We start from the raw sequence: 17,312 nt of genomic DNA, 5'->3' as shown, positions 1-17,312 counted from the left end.
AAAAGGCATTTTATATTTCAAATCTTCTTTTTCATGTTAGTAACCAGTTAATGGATGTCAGGCTATTGAAATCAAAATTAACTGAAACTGACATCACTATTTCAAACTAATCCACTGTCACAAAAGTCCCTAAACCTGTACAAGTCTAACTTTCAGTGAGCACTCTGGTGCTTTGAGCTCAACACTTCCATGTACTTCACATGCCAATAGCTCCTTCACAGTAAACACTTTGCAGGTCTACACATAATTAATAACAACACTTCAAAACTTATCTGTTGGTGTATGCTCTTTAAAAGCTTTTCTACCTGGCATCAATACAAATAATATTCTACATTAATTACAGGCAAATACTCAAACTACTGATTTCAGAATGAACCCTGATTCAAAAAGAAAAGTGTCTCAAAGACAGACAGACTTGCATCCCTTAATAAAATATGCCGCATCATTTCATTTTCAAGGGCTCTGTGACTTTGATGTGAAAGGTGAAAAACCTGCACACCCTGTCAACAAAAACAAGAGAATCAAAAATAAGTGAAATACAGATCGCCTTAATTCTACACCAGCAGTGGTCACCGTGACAAAGCATAAATCACCCTCAAGCTTTTAGTGGATGAAAGTCGGATAATTTAGCTGTCACTTTCATGCTTGTCAACAAGGCGGTTGCTGCCATGCTGGTTCAAGTCAGTTTTGGGTGTTGTTGTGGTGCAACGCTCTAGTTTGGGAAAATCATACCAAGTGTTTCAAATTTCTGCACTTCTTTTTACCATCTCTGCTCTCCGTATGCATCATTCAAGATTCAATTTGAAATATTAGTCACTACATTTTCTACAATCCTTTGCTGTCATACAAAAAAATGTATGACAGCAGTTATTGTTGATACCAACCTTTTTTTGACATTTTGTTTTCATCACCTTGGGAAGCTGCATCATGTTAAAAAGTTCCAACTAAACTTGACCAGGCAAGTTTTTCTTACTTCAACTGTGCTGCTTCCTCCAGTGTCATAAACACCCATGATAAGCTGTTGAGGCTTGTCTGTAAGCGTGAGCAAATTAGTCATTAAATTGTATGGCAGCATTTTGAATTTTTAAAAAACAACATATAAGCTGTTAAACGGTAGTGCCAATACCTCTAAATGAATTTATGAGTGTGGATCACAATAGGATTTAATACAGTTTAGTGCCATATCTATTGTTACTGGGCATGTTATATCTCTATGCCTATCTCTAATATACTGTACATTTGTGGACCAACTTTTACCAAGGTATAGCTGCAGTGAAATTTAAATGAATTCCTCTGGATTATGCTGACTTGACATAAACAATACAAGGTGTATGCTGCACAACAGTGACATAACTTGTGAAAACATGGTTAAGTACACAGTCGAGAATGCACACATTGTTGTGAATGGAGCTTATATACACACAGTTGTGAACAGGCTTAACCACAGGCAACAGTAAGACAACAGACAGGTACCTGGTCACATGCATGCTTTGATTTGCCATGTTACTGGAGTTTTTGAAGGACAAAAATGAAATATCTGGTAGAGGTGAGATAGTTTAATGTATGACATGTTTCAGAGCACAACATTTGGGCCAAGTAGGTCCAGTTTTGTTTTGGAATCATTGCAGGTGCCTAAAGTAGCCAGTTTTTTGCCAATAAAGTTTCCAGTCCAAACACAAATGTAACTGTTACAAAGTACCAAAAGCGTGTTAATAAACTGTGATTACTTCTGGTAATAGTGTCTTTGCTGAAATGATTTGCATGGACGGAGTTTAAAACAGGTCAACATCCAAATAAAAACATACAACTCCTCATTAGGGAAACAAACTGCCAAACTTCATCTTCGATCCTGTAGGATTTAGAGGAATTTATTGGCAGAAAAAGAGCGTAATAATAACTAGGTTTTCTTTAGTGTATAATCACTGTGCAGCATCTTGCACACTTGTGGTGTTCACACTGGCAGCGTTGTTATGACCCTTTTGCAGGGCTGCATGCTGGTATGAGTACCGTATCCACAATTATGAGCAAATATTCCACTCATTTATTAAGTCATGCAAGCTCCTGCATTGTCAACAACATGATCCTGGAAATTTTTCACAATAAAATGAAGGCTTTATGTCAACAGAGACATTGTCAGAGGACTTTTATTTTGAAACGCAAACAGGAAAGTAAAACAGACAATATTATAATTATCAAAACACCATTTTCACTGTATTTCTGCTGACAACCACACAGGCCATGGAAAAAAAAATTGGCAAGTAATCGTTTTTCATGATGTGCCGCAGCTGAGACCCGTTGCTCACACAGACAACATGGCTGCTCTAACTTGTTAACATGGGCGCTCGAAGAAAAAACAACAGGCTCTGTGATGCTTACTCACTGCTCACACAGACAGTGTGTTCAAGGCGTCAGAGCTAGACGCAATTAAATCCATACGTAATGGTTGAATTTACACACATACTGAAATAAATATGTGCCATTTGTGGTTCAGAAAAAAAACAAGAAAGCAACACAACTGCAAGTTATGAACTACTGTTTTTAGGAAGACCGGTACTACACTTGGCAGGTGGGAAACAGACTGCTTAATCAAGTCGTGTGCCAAACCTTACAAAACCTCAACCCCACATGCCCACCTCCACCTTCAACAGACTACTGCATCAGCTGACAGACTCCAAAGTTTGATACTGGCTGCCCATATTAGTCCAACACAGCGTCACATTTCACCTGATGGTTTTTTGCTGTCTTGTGTTCTCCACTGCACTATTCTATGGCTCAGTCCTTACCAGTTACTGCTTATTATATGATGATATGGAAACATGCCACTAAAGGGTAAAGTTGACCCAGTGAAATGGAAGCTGTGAAAATTAACAAACTGCCTGATATTCAACAGGTAGTTCTAATTTTCTCAGGTGCAGCATGTGATGCCTTTTACCAGGTACCTTTCAGTCTTGTATAGTACTTGTGAAGACCTGCAAGCTAAAACTTTAAATTCTTGGACTTGCCAGCATGATTTGGATTGTGTCTGGGAATGAATGGGAATGAGTTAAGCCAGCTGTGTGCTTCTTCGCTGAAGCGTTCCAGCAATCCTGCCTCTGGCACAGCACTTGAGTTATAATCCAGCATGTTTGCACTGGAAATGGCTTTGTAACATCTCAAAATATAAACTTGTCAAAGCTGTAGAGAAAAGATTACTGAACCTTTCCTCAATTGTTGTCATCACTATTAACTGTCTCTCCCAGCAACAACATACAGGTTGAAAACACAAGCAGTCAAAGACCAATCACAGGTGTCATGTTTACACATTCATAACCCCCAGCTGTAGTCACTTTTCTGTGGCCTCCACAACATCTTGACACAAAGGCATTAATCCATTTTAACCCTTTCTTCAACATCACTTTCTGGATGTGCCTCTGCATGTTCATTCAGCCCCAACAGCTCAAGTCAGTATGTGTACATGCATGCTACGGTATTAGCTCAATTAGGCCATTTAATTGGACTACTGGCCTATCCCAGTATACAAGCACCAAGAGAGAATCGGTTTATTGTTGAGGTAAGTCCAACTCCACCATGATGGGTGGCGATAAGCTCCTTTCACTTAGTTGCAACTGGACCTTCTTCCAGGCGACCTGCTACGTTACATACTAAACAAGTTAGCAAGCAGCAAACGGGCTGCATGTCAAATGTTGAAAACATGGAGAACTTTTTGGCACTATACATTTCATATGTGCTCTACGTACTCTTTCAGCAGTTTTGCTTTCTTTCTTTCTTCTTCTTCTTTTGTTTTTCCCGGTTTACTTCTGCGAATTTATGGATGTATTAAGAACACCTGGAAACAGCATGGAGGCAGTGACGTGTTCATTCCTATTAGAGTTGCTCAGTGGTACATGAAGCAAAAAATGCTCAGTATAAAAATACCTGCATCTTCTGCATTACTGGCCAATAGAGCATGTGCACTATAGACTTCTGCCGGTGGAGCAGCCGACTTCCTGTTTAGCACCCCATTAGCTTGAATGCCGATTAAATAATTTACTCTTGCGGTTCTTTTAGACTTTGCAAGTGTTATCAAACTAAATGGATTAAATCTGAAGTAAGTCATTTCATGAATATTTTGACGCTCAAAAAGATGTATCCACTGATTTACAGATGTCTCTTTCCCAATGCAAGTAAATGGGAAAAAGTCTTCCAGAAAAGAGATGTCTATAACTCAGTAAATAATTTTTTGTGAACATCAAAACCCAAGCGTAAGGACTCATTTCACTATCAAGATTTAAACCATCCAGTTCAATAACGTTTGTAAAGTCTAAAAGAGCCGCAAGTATACATTTTTTTAGACCACCATTCAAGCTCATGAAGTGCTAAACCAAAATCAGTTGCTCCGCTGACAGAAGTTACCCGCTCCGGCACACTCAGCCGCCGTAAGTCTCAAGTGTGCATGGCTTATGAACCAGTAGATCCAGGTACTTTATCATATTTTATACTTATACTTATACTTATACTTATACTTTTTTGCCTAATGTACCAATGAGCAGCTCTAACAGGAATGAACGGGGCCCCGTCTCCATGGTTGTATCCAGACTTCCTATACTACATCCATGGGGTCAAAGCACGGTGCAGGGACTATGGAGCATGTGAAGAACGCCTAGGCCAGTATAGGTCCAGTTGAGGCGTATACATAAAAGAGTAAAATCGACCCTCAACTACATTATCTAGTTGTGTTATCTGATAAATTTGACTTAGTATGATTTCAGTCTAATGTGTTTACATGTATTTTAAAAGTTCAGTTTTTGTCTGACTTACACAATAATTTCACTTGTTCTAACATCATGTAAACATGTTGAGTGAGGCTACTCTGGATCTCTGTAAAAACACCTTATAACTTTGGAGGGAGCACAGAGAAACTGTGATGCAAGAGAAGTACAAAAAAATTAAACAAAATGCAGTATTTTAGACTAAGAGCACACAACAGATTGGCATGGCTTTGGCAGACAGTCATGTAATATTTGTGTAATGCCCTGTGGTCAACTCTTGCAGCAAATAACTGAGAAGGAAATGTTTGGTGTCCACAACTTTCTCCACTGTGTTTCCCCCTGTGCAGCAGATTTAAACACAGTGGCCTTAAGCGAAGAACTGTATACAAATCTGTGAAATATGTGCACAAAGTGCTTTCACTTTTATTTTTGGGAAAATTCTGGTTATGGGCTTGGTCATGTATGCTGATTGTTCCACATCTAGCAGTACACACAACACACTGACAGAGAGCCTATTTTAAGAGGCAGACCCCTTCATCCTCTTACCTTTGAGCTGAGGCAGCGGTGAAAGCTCGACTGGAGCGCTCTGTGTGCGGTACTGAGATGAGCCTTGGGATTTTCTCTGTTTCTGGGCCTTCCTCATGGACTTTCTCGTAAACCCGTCCACTTTCTCGGCTGCGGAGATGGCCGACATTTTGATGCACAAACCGACGGAGACTTCAGACAAGCGATTGTATCCCTAGAACAAATGAAAGGTTTCCTCTTCTGCTCGCATCAGCGCAAAAATATGAAGCACGACTTGAAGCTTGTCTCCTGCCAAAGTCGGATGTTATTCTGTATGCTCCAACATGGTCGCTCGGTATTGGGGTTAGACTGTGTCCAAAGGCTGCATCTTTCGAGTAACTTGTTTACTATAGCACGAGGACAACCTTCAAAACACGAAACAAAAAGAGAAACTCATGACATTGCCCGCTGTAAAACCTGAAGTCACAAACATAGAAAATTATCGCGTAAGTTTAAAATTTTCTGGTGTTTTTTACTGCTTCGTCGTGTTTGCAAAAGGTCTACCTGTTGCAAAACGCATGAAAGACACTGTCATAAAAACAAAGTTGTCTGAATTAGTCGGAAACTCCTGACAGCAGCAAACTACTGTACTGCTAGGCTGCTAATGTACCTAGCTAGCTTGCTAAAATTAGCCGACGTTAGTACGCCACTACAACAGTTTGCACTGCTGTTGAAGACAAAAAGTTACAAAAGATGGTTGCCCCGTAAAATTCACGTAGCTCTCCGTAAAAACACAAAAGTCCACGTCTTCAAGCCGTGTTTTTAATCCTAGTTAGACTTCCGTTGAGAGTATTTTCATAAGAACTATGCGCGATGGATGAAGTTCAGTTTCGCTCGACGACTCATTTAGCACTTTAAAGTTGTCCACATTTACCCGACTTTACCTTAAATAAATGTCGCTCAATATAGCGCGATAGTTTTCTTGGCCTTTAAAAACACCGTTTGTTTCCTAAATAGAAGAAATTTGTGGATATCGTGCTGAGTAGGCGGCCATAAAACACTCCCAGTTACAGCCGCTCAGCCGTTGTCTCTCCGACTTGACTGTTAGGTCGACTGCGGAGCCTGACAGGTATACGTCATTGAGTGATGCCTCCGACGGCCAATCACAAGCAGCGAATTAAAACACTGTAAACTTTTTAAGCCAATCAGATGGTGCAGAAGGCGGGGCCTGACCATGTGACATGTGAAAACAAATATGTGACGTTGTACGGATGAATGAGGAGTGGCAGCTGTAGTATATATTACTAAAACAATTATTTTTATGGCCAAAAACCATACACATAAAGCTAAATTCATGGAAATACCACCAATATTTAAAGCTTTCTGTGTTGAATTTTTGTTGTTCTGCAAATCCCTAAAATATAAGAACTATGAAGTATACAAATAAACTATAATATATATAGAATCCCCCCCCCTTTATTTATTTTAGCTGGCAATGCCTTTTTTGTTCTTCCCTTTACTCAGATTTATGCCTATATATGTTGTTAATATGACTGACTTGCCTTATTGTTATATATGTGATTTTCTTCTATAGTTATTTTAAAAAGCTGTAGTATACATTAATGTTTGTGTTTTATTTTTTTACAAAGGGTCATTTTACCAATCAAGGGTTATAAGAAGGTTAACTGGATAGAAAATGAAGGGAAGACATGTAATTTACCTTCTTAAAAAAAAATCCTTTCCTTTTTTTAAATCTCGACTTTAACTCTCCATATCCCTAACTGTATTGCAATAAAATAGTCAAACAGTAATAATATAATGTATATGTAACCTGTAACAAGGGGGCACAAAAAGAACTTTTTAATCACTGCAATCAGTAATTTAAGTTATGGTATTATTGTGACTTGTGTCTTGACAACAAACACTAACGTGCAACAGACAGAATGCAACGGACAATTAGAAAACTCATTTCTGTTTAATAAAATCTGATCACAGCAAATTTGTGTCAATTAAATACAAATGAACCAAGCAACAATCATTGGTTATTTTGTACATATAAACAACTTAAGCATTAGCTCAAAAAGATCACATTTTGCAGAATTGTATGTGTGACACTGAAAGAAAAAGGTCAAAGCCAAACACGAAAAAAAAAACCCATAAAATAAATGAAGCGATAAATAAACCTGGATGTGGATCAAATAAATGTTTGTTTTTTTGCAGATTTTTAGAATATTAAAACATTTTATCTGCACTTGAAGATTAATAACTGGTTGATCTTCTGAACAATTCATCAAATTCTTGTATTAAATATTAATGCATCTCTTGAAGTTGTCAGGTTTGAGCAAATTGAAAGATTTAATCAGCGACATGCAACTTGATTTTTTTAAACCAGAGATTCTGCACTTCACCAGAAAATTGTGTAGGAGGTAACTGCAAAACACATTGCCCAATTAAAATAAAACAGCAGCCTCTCAGGAAAAAAACTGTAGAGTTAAATATTCAGACAGTTCTGTAATCTCTATGCAGCTCAGGTTCATGTGCTCATGTAACCTGGACATAGATCAGTGTTCTTAGAGGCGCATCGTCTGTGGGTTCAGGTTAAAAATACTCAAAATAAAATTCTAGCATTTTAAACAGAAGCACAGAGCATCTGACTGGCACGAGTGGTCACTCCAGAGGTCTTCTCGTGAAATACATGGAGATTTTCTTCATGTTTTGTGGCGAGCGGATGGTCTGAAAAACAAGAAACAAATAAAGGTCAGCTGCGATATTAACAGCTGTAAAACATCCTCACGCATGTAAGCATTGGCACTAATAAGAAAGGACAAACCTCAAATACCAAACAAATATTCCTCAAGCCGCATATTCAAAATGAAAGGAGGTGCAGCCATGAGAAATGTCAAATATTTATGTGTCCCTACAGTGATTCTGCATGAGTGACAATAATCTTAAATAAGAGCAGCTGTTCACTTCGCCTTAACCATTAAAAACCTGAGCGAACTGGCTCGATTTCTTTCAGAAAACACAGGAATAAGGCAATGAGCAACAAAAGAAAAAACGACCCCTAAACTAGCAAGAAATTCTTAAAAAGTACAAGAAAATGTCCTGACAATTAGTACAAAAAAAAAATAATCAATAAAAAAAAGAAAGAAAAACAAAACAAAGAAATGACCTTCTAAAAAGTGCTTAAAATTCTAAGAATTCTGTAACATAACTTTCATATGTAATTACGATAATTAGAAATATATTTTTTCCCTAGCTATTCAATGTGCAATTTGTGGAACATATCTTATCATGTTTTTGAAAGAAATCGCACCAATTTGCAAGATTCAAAGGTTGAAATATTTGTGAAAGGCATCTGAAAGCAGCAAAACTGATGTTGCTCCATGTTTTAAAAGGTGTATTCAAAACCCTACTTTATTAAAGTAATAAGTATTGTAAGAACATTATAGTTAATGTATCGAAATGAAATAAACTTGTTTGGCAGTAAAATGCCCCCTGTTACAGCTATGATATTAATAAAGCATTCACATTTTGGGGAAATACACATATTCACTGTTTTGTTAAGAGTTTGGAGAGGAGATACTGCTCTCATATCTGTACAGTAAACAAGAAGCTTCAGTGAGCAGCATATTAGCTTAACTTGGTACAAAGACTAGAATAATAGGAAAACAGCTATGTATAGCTTTTGTCACTTTGGTACAGATACAGACATGAATACAGAGAGAGGGGTGTGACATGAAACACAAGACCCGGGCCGCCGTCGAACTGTGGATGTTGCAGTTATGTGGTGTGGCTTTGCTTCCCGTTACAGACGTAAGAATGATACAGATCTTATAGCTAACTCTCCACAAGAGAGAAAATGAGCCATTTCCCACAATGTCAAATTACAATGTCAGACAGTGATAATGCTTCTGTGTTTCAGTCTTTCATAACTCAACAGCTGTATAAAATGCATTTGCCCATAGAAAAACTGAAAGCAAGGGTCAGCTGCCCTCCTGGCAGCCTGGAAATTACACAGATCCTCTGCACTGTGGCGCCCATAGAGCAAGCGCACTAAAGACGTCTGCCAGCTGAGAAGCAAACCTCCTGTTTAGCACTCTGCTAACTTGAATGGGAAAAACAATGATAGAATTGTACAGCTACAGGCTTTCAAAATGTTATCTGACCAAATGGATCAAATCCCAAAAGAGAAATTAGTCAGTTTGTGGCAAATGTGATGCTCAAAAATATGTATCCATTGATTTACAGGCATCTCTTCCACAATATAAGTCTATGGAAAAAAAGTATTTTGGGGCCCTCTGGCATCACATGATGGACGTTTAAGTTAAATTTGGCATCAAAGCTCACCGCTGATCTTAGGGGCCTCAGTCCAGACCTCTAAATCCACCCACTTCACTAAGTTTTAGTTGACTGACTCCTCTAGCATCATTACAGGAGGCAGCGGTTTCCTGGTCAAATAAAAATCAACATATGAGCACCACAGAAGGGACTAATGGCGGTGTCAAGCTGTTTTCATGCTTAGTCAAGCAGTGCGCCAGAAGCAATGAGGAGTAATAACAACAATGGTCATCGCTAAAGACAAGATGGATGCTGCTATCGAGGCCGTTCTGAATCTTAATGTCTTGTCAGCATCGCTCAATATTGCAGTTTGTTAAAAACAGGAATGTTGGCATGGCTAAGCATTGTGTGGACTTGAAATGTCGTTCGATTAGGACACGATACAGTCGTAACACTAATACTACTGAGAAAAGGTCAAACTGATTCACTGCTGTAGCAGATTTTTGTACTTACTGGTGAAGCTGGTGTCTTGCCGTCTTGTTTCTTGGAGGCACTGGGGCTTCTGGGAGTACTCGGGCTTCCTTGACATTTCCTCATCTTTAGGCCCATCTCTGACAACCAGTCCTTTGCTCTGGGAGAGCAGTTCTCCTTCCCAGTCTGCCTTAATGAGACTAGATTGTTTCCCTCGGTGTGACAGTCTGTTTGTAGCCGGCTCTCTTGAGTCAGGCAGCAGATTCCAGACAGGGTCCGGCTCCTCTTGGCCGCAGGGTAGAGTTCAGTAACACAGTCACACTGTTCGGCACCCCCGCAGCGCGCGGATGCATCTTCACCAGTCTCCAGCCTGCGTTTGGCCCGTCGTTCAGTGGGAGAGGCGCTGCTCGCCGGGCTCTGGGGACACGGGCTCAGCACCCGGCGGAGTGGAGGGCTGACCTGACCGGGAGATCCACGGCTTGGGGATAACCATTGCTTGATAGAGGACGGTGTTCTCTGGCGGACGGCAGCAGCCTTAGCACCCTGAGAGGGGATGGGTGAGGTGGTGCTGGAGGGCAGCGGCAGAGCGGCTCCACTGGGAGCACAGGAAGCAAGCTGGGGTGAGGCCAGTCCTCCAAGACTCTCTGTCCTCTGGTTCTTGGCAGGGGTTGTTTCAGCTCTGATTGAAGGCCCTAAACAAAGCAGAAGTCCAAGTTAGTTCACCATAAGTACTTTGAGTGACACATTTTGCATCCACAGGCAGAACAGCAACTATCTTTAACAATAACAAACTCCATATTTCTAATGCTCAGGGGAGAAAAGAGAATAAAACAGACTCTGAAAGAAACAGTATATTGTTTCAAGGCAATTCATGGTAGTTGTGATGCTCACCTGAGGGAGATTTAGGACGTGCCCAGCCCACAAGGTTGGCGTCCCCCACTGAGGACTGTGCTCCATCCATTTCCCGGTGAAGCCTCCAGATCCGAATAGTGTGGTCATCAGAACAGGAAGCAATCTGCAAACAGAGCAGTGGGGATTATACGGAGCTAAATCCATCTGTCTAGCCTGTTAAAACAGCTCAGCTTCACAGCAGGGACACGCAAAAACCCCTGAATCATACTTAGAGTCTCTGAAAAACTCAAACTACAGTGGAAATATAAAAGTTTGTGCCTCACCTTCGTAAAGTCTGTCGGGCACCACGCAACAGATGTCACTTCCTCGCTATGGCCTTGGAGCATCATGGGAGGATGATTAGGGTCAGAGATCTGAAATGTATCATCAGATGAAAAATCGCCGTTAAACATTATGGACACAACCCAATTTTCCATTTATGGAAGAAATAAAATCAAGACAGTACCTTCCAGATGTATGCATTATTGTCGCTTGAGCCGCTGGCCAAGAACTGGTCATCTGGACTAATAGTGGACTTAACATAAAACGAGGAGTTCTGGTGGCCGCTGAAAACCGCAACTGTGAAGGAAAACAAACAGCACGTGAGAATAAACTAAATAAAGGTCAAATCCGGGAGGCAAATGAGCCTAAAAATACAAAAAAAGAGAACAGAGTAATATAAATAAATGGCATGTGCTTAATGAGATGCATTAGTGTTACAGGAATGCTTCACCCCCACAGTGGCCATTGGTAGATCAATTACTCACCCTGTTACCTTGAAAATGTGTCTATCATTTTTCACATGTTACCTTGAATTTGTGTTTTTTAACAATTCTTGATGAATTGAAATAAAAGGGGTTTGTGTCTGACAACAGCAAAACACAAGTCGTGCAGTATAATCAAAGTCTCATTTATTCAGACCTATGCTCAGTAAACAAGCAGTCCTTTCCAACGGGCAACTGAGCTGCAAGTGAAACTAATCTCTGAGAATCCAGTGACAAAAACAGCAATTTTACCTCGCTGACTATAGGAGCTGCTGTTGTCCCACTGCTTCGATCAGTTAGTTTCTTTGTGTTTTTGTGGTGAATCTGAACAAACCCTTCAAAACATCAGTCACTTAATAACACAAAGCAACTAACTGACTTCAATTCATCAAGAATGTTCTCTGTCTTTGAAATCTCCGTTCACCAGAGGCATGTGAGAAAAAACGTTTTCTTCACAAATTCAACATCATACCAGCGAGCAACTGAAATGCACGTTGTCATTTTGTGGGTGGAGCTCTTTAAGTCCTTTAAGATCTTTTACAGAATGTCCAGAGACACTCAACTGTCCTTCAGCTCCTGTTCAGCTCATTTGGTGCTACTGAGCAGTCCAGGGTCCACATCCCTCAGGACTTCACATGTTTAAAGCCTGAACTTGAAGAGATTACAATATTTGTGTACAAGCACACAAAGTCTCCGCCTCTCTACATTTCCTCTATCAAACAGTGCACTCTTGCTTCGCTCTCCATGAAAATTAAAACAAATGACATTAGTTTGCAGCCCCATCTAGTGATTTGCAGTGGCAATGAATTAAAATAGGGATAAGCTAGAAACTGTCTTTTTTGGCACATTTAGACAGAGTGTTTAGTCAGAGTGGAGTCCTTTTTTTTTTTTTACCTGGAGTCGTTTTCACTCCGCTGACATTGAACATGTAGATACTGTCATCTGTGCAGTTACATAAAACGTTGGATCTCGTGGAGTCCAGAACAAGTCCTGAATAACCTGCAAAACAACATGCAAATCAACATTCAGCTTATTCTGGTCATTTGCATGTTTCAGGCACACATGACAGCTAGTATTGTACAAAACTAACCCAGTCTCATGCGCATGCAAGAACCCGGGTACGGGTACGTCTGCAGTGGAACAGGATCTTGGCGGTGTGCAGTGTAGTTCTTCCTCAGATCCCACATCTTGATCACTCTGGTTAAGAAGAATGAAATGGAAAAACAAATTTGATCATGCATGTCTGCTTGCATTGAAAGTCATTTTATGCTCATTTGCTGCGTGTTAGACACAACAGTGGTTTCTTACCCATCAACAGCCCCAGAGGAGATGAGTGTGTGCTGATCCCGAAACAAAACCACTGTGACACTTTGCTGGGTGTCCTTCAAGAGAGATAAGACACTCAGAGATCAGCCTTCTTTTCTGCACAGCCTTACTCTTTGTTTCATTCAAGTCGTTAAAGAAACTCACCACACTGGGAGCCATGCCACGCGTGCTGCTCCGCCTCTTCTTGGTTTTGGCGAGGGGGTTTGTCTCTGCTTTGTTGTGAGCACCACTGATCTGTTTCACCTGTCTGTAGAAACCATCTGAGAGACAAACACAAACATGATCACACACATATAAACAGTCCAACTAATCTCTATGCATTTGCCCCTTAAGGCATAACTGATTATATCATTTTTAAAATTAAGACTGGATCTCATTAAACACTAAATATTCACAAGACAATAGACAAAAACCTTTGTAAGTGAAATTTTGATTAATACCTTTTTTGCTGCACCTGGTGTCCCAGACCATAATATTTCCATCTCTGGCCCCAGTACAGAACACAGCTGTTTAACAGAAGACAAAGCATCAGTAATGTGATACAAATAGGCATCAATAATGCAAAATATATATAATTTAATGTCATGCATCCACCTACTTCACATAAAAAGACTAAAAAATACAGTTTCTGTAAGAGCCAAATATGCTCTCTATCTAACCAGGCATTAATTGTTCATTATTGCAATGCTGGTATCTTGGGCTCAGGAATAGAGGTAGGAGGGTCATTGTTGGCGTCAGGTGTTTGACCCAATAGGGCAAAGGGTTTTCGACAAATAATTGTAGCAGCTAAGTATATTACTTCAAGCTACTGAGATATCTAATACAGGAGTGACCCGGCTGGCGCACTTACTTTGGTTTGATGCCTTACGCCACCTTTGCGGTGTGTGTTGTATTCAGTAAAGGATCTGCAGGCTTTGGTTGCAGAATAATAATCCTCTTTGTTGATTCCATTGTAATTGAAGGTGAATAAAGTCAGTTTTTTCATTTCCATCAACTAACCAAACACACCACTTATAGCATGACAAACAAATCTATAGTGCCACAGTGGTCAGAAACACTTTGCCCTCCAGGGTCAAGCACCTGACAGCAACTTCTTCTTGAGCCCAACCAGCATAACACCATCCAGTGTACACACGTTAAATGGCAATTAATGTTTGCTTAGTTAAACAACATATTTGGCTCTTACACTTTCTTTTCTTTTATTTTATATTAAGATTGCAATAGTTTTTCTTCCTGGTAAACAGTAAAAATATATGAATAACACATGCTATAACACATATGTTAACATTTCCATAAATAACAGGCTGCCCCAAAATCCAGCTTCACATTATCAATACAATGTGTTTTTTAGACATTTGACAGAAAAAAAAAATTTGATCAGTATATAGCATACCTTTCTCCTGAGGTGTGAAAGCAACAGACTTGAGGCTGCAGAGGTGACCCTTGAAGCTCCCTAACAGCTCCCCTGACTTCACATCCCACAGCCTGGCCATCTGATCACCAGCAGCAGTCACCTAAGGGACACATGACAAATAAAATGTATTTAAAGAAGGCTTTATTTATGAAAAAATGGAGTTTACAAACAGCTTTAAAAGATATTTCACCTCCAAAATGATCATTTGGGGGGTGAAGTATTTCTTTAAAAGCTGCAGTACATACAAGAGTAGATACTCTTATATATAAATAAATCTTAAATATATAAGGAACAAATATTATTAAAGTCTAATGCACTTATATAAAGTATTTAAAATATGTTACAGACAACATGATTCACAGTGTGGTGTTGATGTGGCATGAATTTAAAGTGTACTTACTAAGTGAGGCTCCCCTGGTACCCAGGCTATGTCGAAGACAGCATTCTCATGAGCCAGCCATTCTGCAAACATTCACACACCGTTAGCCACTGATATATCCTGATAATGCACAGAACTGTAGTAAAACACAGGAGTTTCTGCACAAACCTTTAAGAAGAGGGTTTTCCCGGCTCTCTGTGTTGTAGATCCTAACAATGCCTTCTTCATTCGCTGCTGCGAGGACATTCTGCATGTGCCCCGCTGAAGAGAGATGGGAGAGGAGGGATGCACAGATGAATGTCAACAATGCCTAGCTCTCTTGTAAATCACCTGATGATAATATGGTATGCACTGGTTGGTTACCAGAGGAGAAAGCCATTCCAAATGGTGGCACAGAGTCACCCAGGTTGCCATAGGAGATGTGTTCATCATGGCGGACGCACTGATAGCCTCCTAGCAGAGAGCTCAGAGGGTACCGTGGCCAGGGGTCTGCAGGGAGAGCTGCGGAGACCAAAGAAGAAAGGAAATTTAGTCAAGGGTTTAAGATTTGTTTCAACATTTCAGGATTTTGAGCATCAAATACTTAATTCCCTACCTTCCGGTAATTTTTTGGCACCGATTTGTGCCTTTTCTGAATCAGTCTATGGTGGAAACATTATTTAATTTCACCAAAATAAAAGTCCTCTGCTACTTTCATGTCATTATTGGAGGGGACAAATGCACGTTCTAAATATTGAGGGGGACGCGTCCCCTGTGCCCCCCCTAAAATCCACACCTATGAATTTAGTCAGACACTGTACTAAAACTATTGTGAAATACTTATTATTCTTTCTATTAGATTGAAGGAGTTACGTGTTTTTTAGGCTATGTTTGACTTTTTACTTTGAAATCAGTAATAAAAGGCTGGACAGAAACTCATTATTAGGGACTGTTGGTTATTTATAAAAGGCGAGGGGCTGGTGAAAAATAGCAGGCCACTTCAGATCATTTTTTAAGCACTGGGGAGGGAGTTATATTTTTTGATTTGGCTTATGGGAGGCCATTCAACTTTAAATGGTTGTATGTTGTATTTATTTTAATACTCTCAGAACACCAAAACTCTTAAGTGGGTTTTAAAAGCATGTTTTCAGTAAAAAAAAATCTCCAAATCACACAATTTATCATCGCCAGAAACTGTGAAGTATGAGTATTTGTGGTAAAGGGAGGGTGATGCTTTCTCCCTCCATCACTCAGGAGGCTCAAGTCCAAATTACTGATTACACACAAACTTTATAGTAAAAAATGTAGTCACCTAAGGGTTTGTTTTTCTTATTTTAACCCTTTGAAACCGGAACAAATAGGCCTGATTTCTTTCAAAAATATGGGAAGAAAGCAATGAGCAACTTAAAAAGAAATGACCCAGAAATTAATGGATAAAAAAAACAGCCAAGAAATTATACTCATCTGTATATCAGTAATATTACTGTGCTTATAATATGTAAAATTATTCAATATATAGTTATGATAATTAGAAAAATGGTTACAAAGAGTTAAGATTGATAAATAATAACAGTAGACTCAATTACAATGCATGAAGCATCCGTTTTTACATCGTCCAACATTTTCAATATTGTGGTCGCTATAAAATGTACTTATTAAAAATGGCGAAATTAATTTTAGACACATTTATGAAGTGTCTTTTTACGCGGAGTAATGTAAAAATTTGAGCTATTTTGGATCGTTAAATTATACTGCCATGGCAACACAATCACACAAGACTATAGTTGCATCTGCAAACTGCGGTGGTTTTACTCCAAACGCGAAACAAAGAAAATGTATTAGCTTACATCCCCCTTGATGTTAACCCTGCTTACTTACATAGCACAAGAAACTACAGGACACACCCGGGAACCTAAAATCCCCCCGAAATATCCCCAAAATCTCACCATTCTGCCGTCTTCTGCCCACTCCTCTGTCGACTATGGAGCGGAAAAGCATCCCTGCAGTCTACAGCGCAGTAGAGAACGATCTGAAATAATGTTAATGTAGCTGAGAAGTTTGTCAGATTGTTAGCTGGTGGTCTTTTTCCGTGTCGTTGTTGCTGCCTGTCTTTCCCGCGAACTGCTCTTCTAAGCACAGGACTGAATCCCCCGCTAAACTGGCGTCACACGCTGCCATTGGCTGAAAGGGCCACTTCCTCTGCGGCGTCGCTTCCACATCCGCTTCCTGTGTGAGACCGTGTTCTGTAAAGTTTACCAAAGATACCGATTGATCCGTTTTTTTCACAATAAATTACCCTCATTACAGTAATTATACCAAGAAATGGATCAACATACGTAATCTCTGTGTTGCATGGATCATAGGCATGATGGTGGAAGTATTCAGATGATTTAGGCTACTTATGTGAATTTACAGTTACTTATGTAAAAGCACTAACACACTATAATAACACTATACAAAGTCCTGCATTGATAATATCACCTAAGTAAAATATATCAGTAGACCTACTATCAGAAATTTGTAAAAAAAAAAAAAAAAATTAAAAAAGTGCTCAA

General features: G+C 39.6%; 2 protein-coding genes across 4 annotated transcripts in view; both read right to left on the bottom strand.

Annotated features, from left to right (window-relative positions):
• Positions 1 to 6,348, bottom strand: part of ppp2r5a (protein phosphatase 2, regulatory subunit B', alpha isoform) — a 56,029-nt gene extending 49,681 nt beyond the window's left edge. For 2 of the 3 annotated variants that reach the window (XM_042502869.1, XM_042502871.1), the window contains exon 1: positions 5,295 to 6,348. In XM_042502869.1, coding sequence (XP_042358803.1) covers positions 5,295 to 5,442 — 148 coding nt within the window. In that variant the 5' untranslated portion in view covers positions 5,443 to 6,348. The remainder of the gene's footprint in view (positions 1 to 5,294) is intronic. The other variant, XM_042502870.1, reaches the window with a different exon arrangement.
• Positions 6,349 to 7,444: 1,096 nt separating this feature from the next.
• Positions 7,445 to 16,888, bottom strand: dtl (denticleless E3 ubiquitin protein ligase homolog (Drosophila)). The gene is made up of 15 exons (XM_042503684.1): positions 16,704 to 16,888; positions 15,142 to 15,279; positions 14,947 to 15,039; positions 14,800 to 14,861; positions 14,379 to 14,499; positions 13,426 to 13,491; positions 13,130 to 13,245; positions 12,968 to 13,041; positions 12,750 to 12,856; positions 12,554 to 12,658; positions 11,362 to 11,474; positions 11,180 to 11,269; positions 10,896 to 11,019; positions 10,047 to 10,696; positions 7,445 to 7,985 (listed from the first exon to the last, which is right to left on the bottom strand). Exons 1-15 carry the CDS (start codon positions 16,753 to 16,755, stop codon positions 7,920 to 7,922), a joined length of 1,977 nt encoding a protein of 658 aa, XP_042359618.1. The 5' UTR covers positions 16,756 to 16,888; the 3' UTR covers positions 7,445 to 7,919.
• Between the last annotated feature and the right edge of the window lie 424 nt (positions 16,889 to 17,312).

This window comes from Plectropomus leopardus, chromosome 16, assembly GCF_008729295.1.
Source record: "Plectropomus leopardus isolate mb chromosome 16, YSFRI_Pleo_2.0, whole genome shotgun sequence".
NCBI classification, from domain to species: Eukaryota; Metazoa; Chordata; class Actinopteri; order Perciformes; family Serranidae; genus Plectropomus; species Plectropomus leopardus.
This window is presented reverse-complemented; position numbering and strand designations above follow the sequence as displayed.

Bases quoted from the DNA above. Each gene is read 5' to 3' on its own strand.
- dtl (XM_042503684.1), bottom strand. From the start codon at position 16,755: ATGCTTTTCCGCTCCATAGTCGACAGAGGAGTGGGCAGAAGACGGCAG. The intron at 13,042-13,129 runs GTGAGTTTCTTT...TCTCTCTTGAAG, and splicing joins GTGGCATGGCTCCCAGTGTG to GACACCCAGCAAAGTGTCAC. The intron at 7,986-10,046 runs GTAAGTACAAAA...CTTGTTTTTCAG, and splicing joins GCAAGACACCAGCTTCACCA to ACCATCCGCTCGCCACAAAA.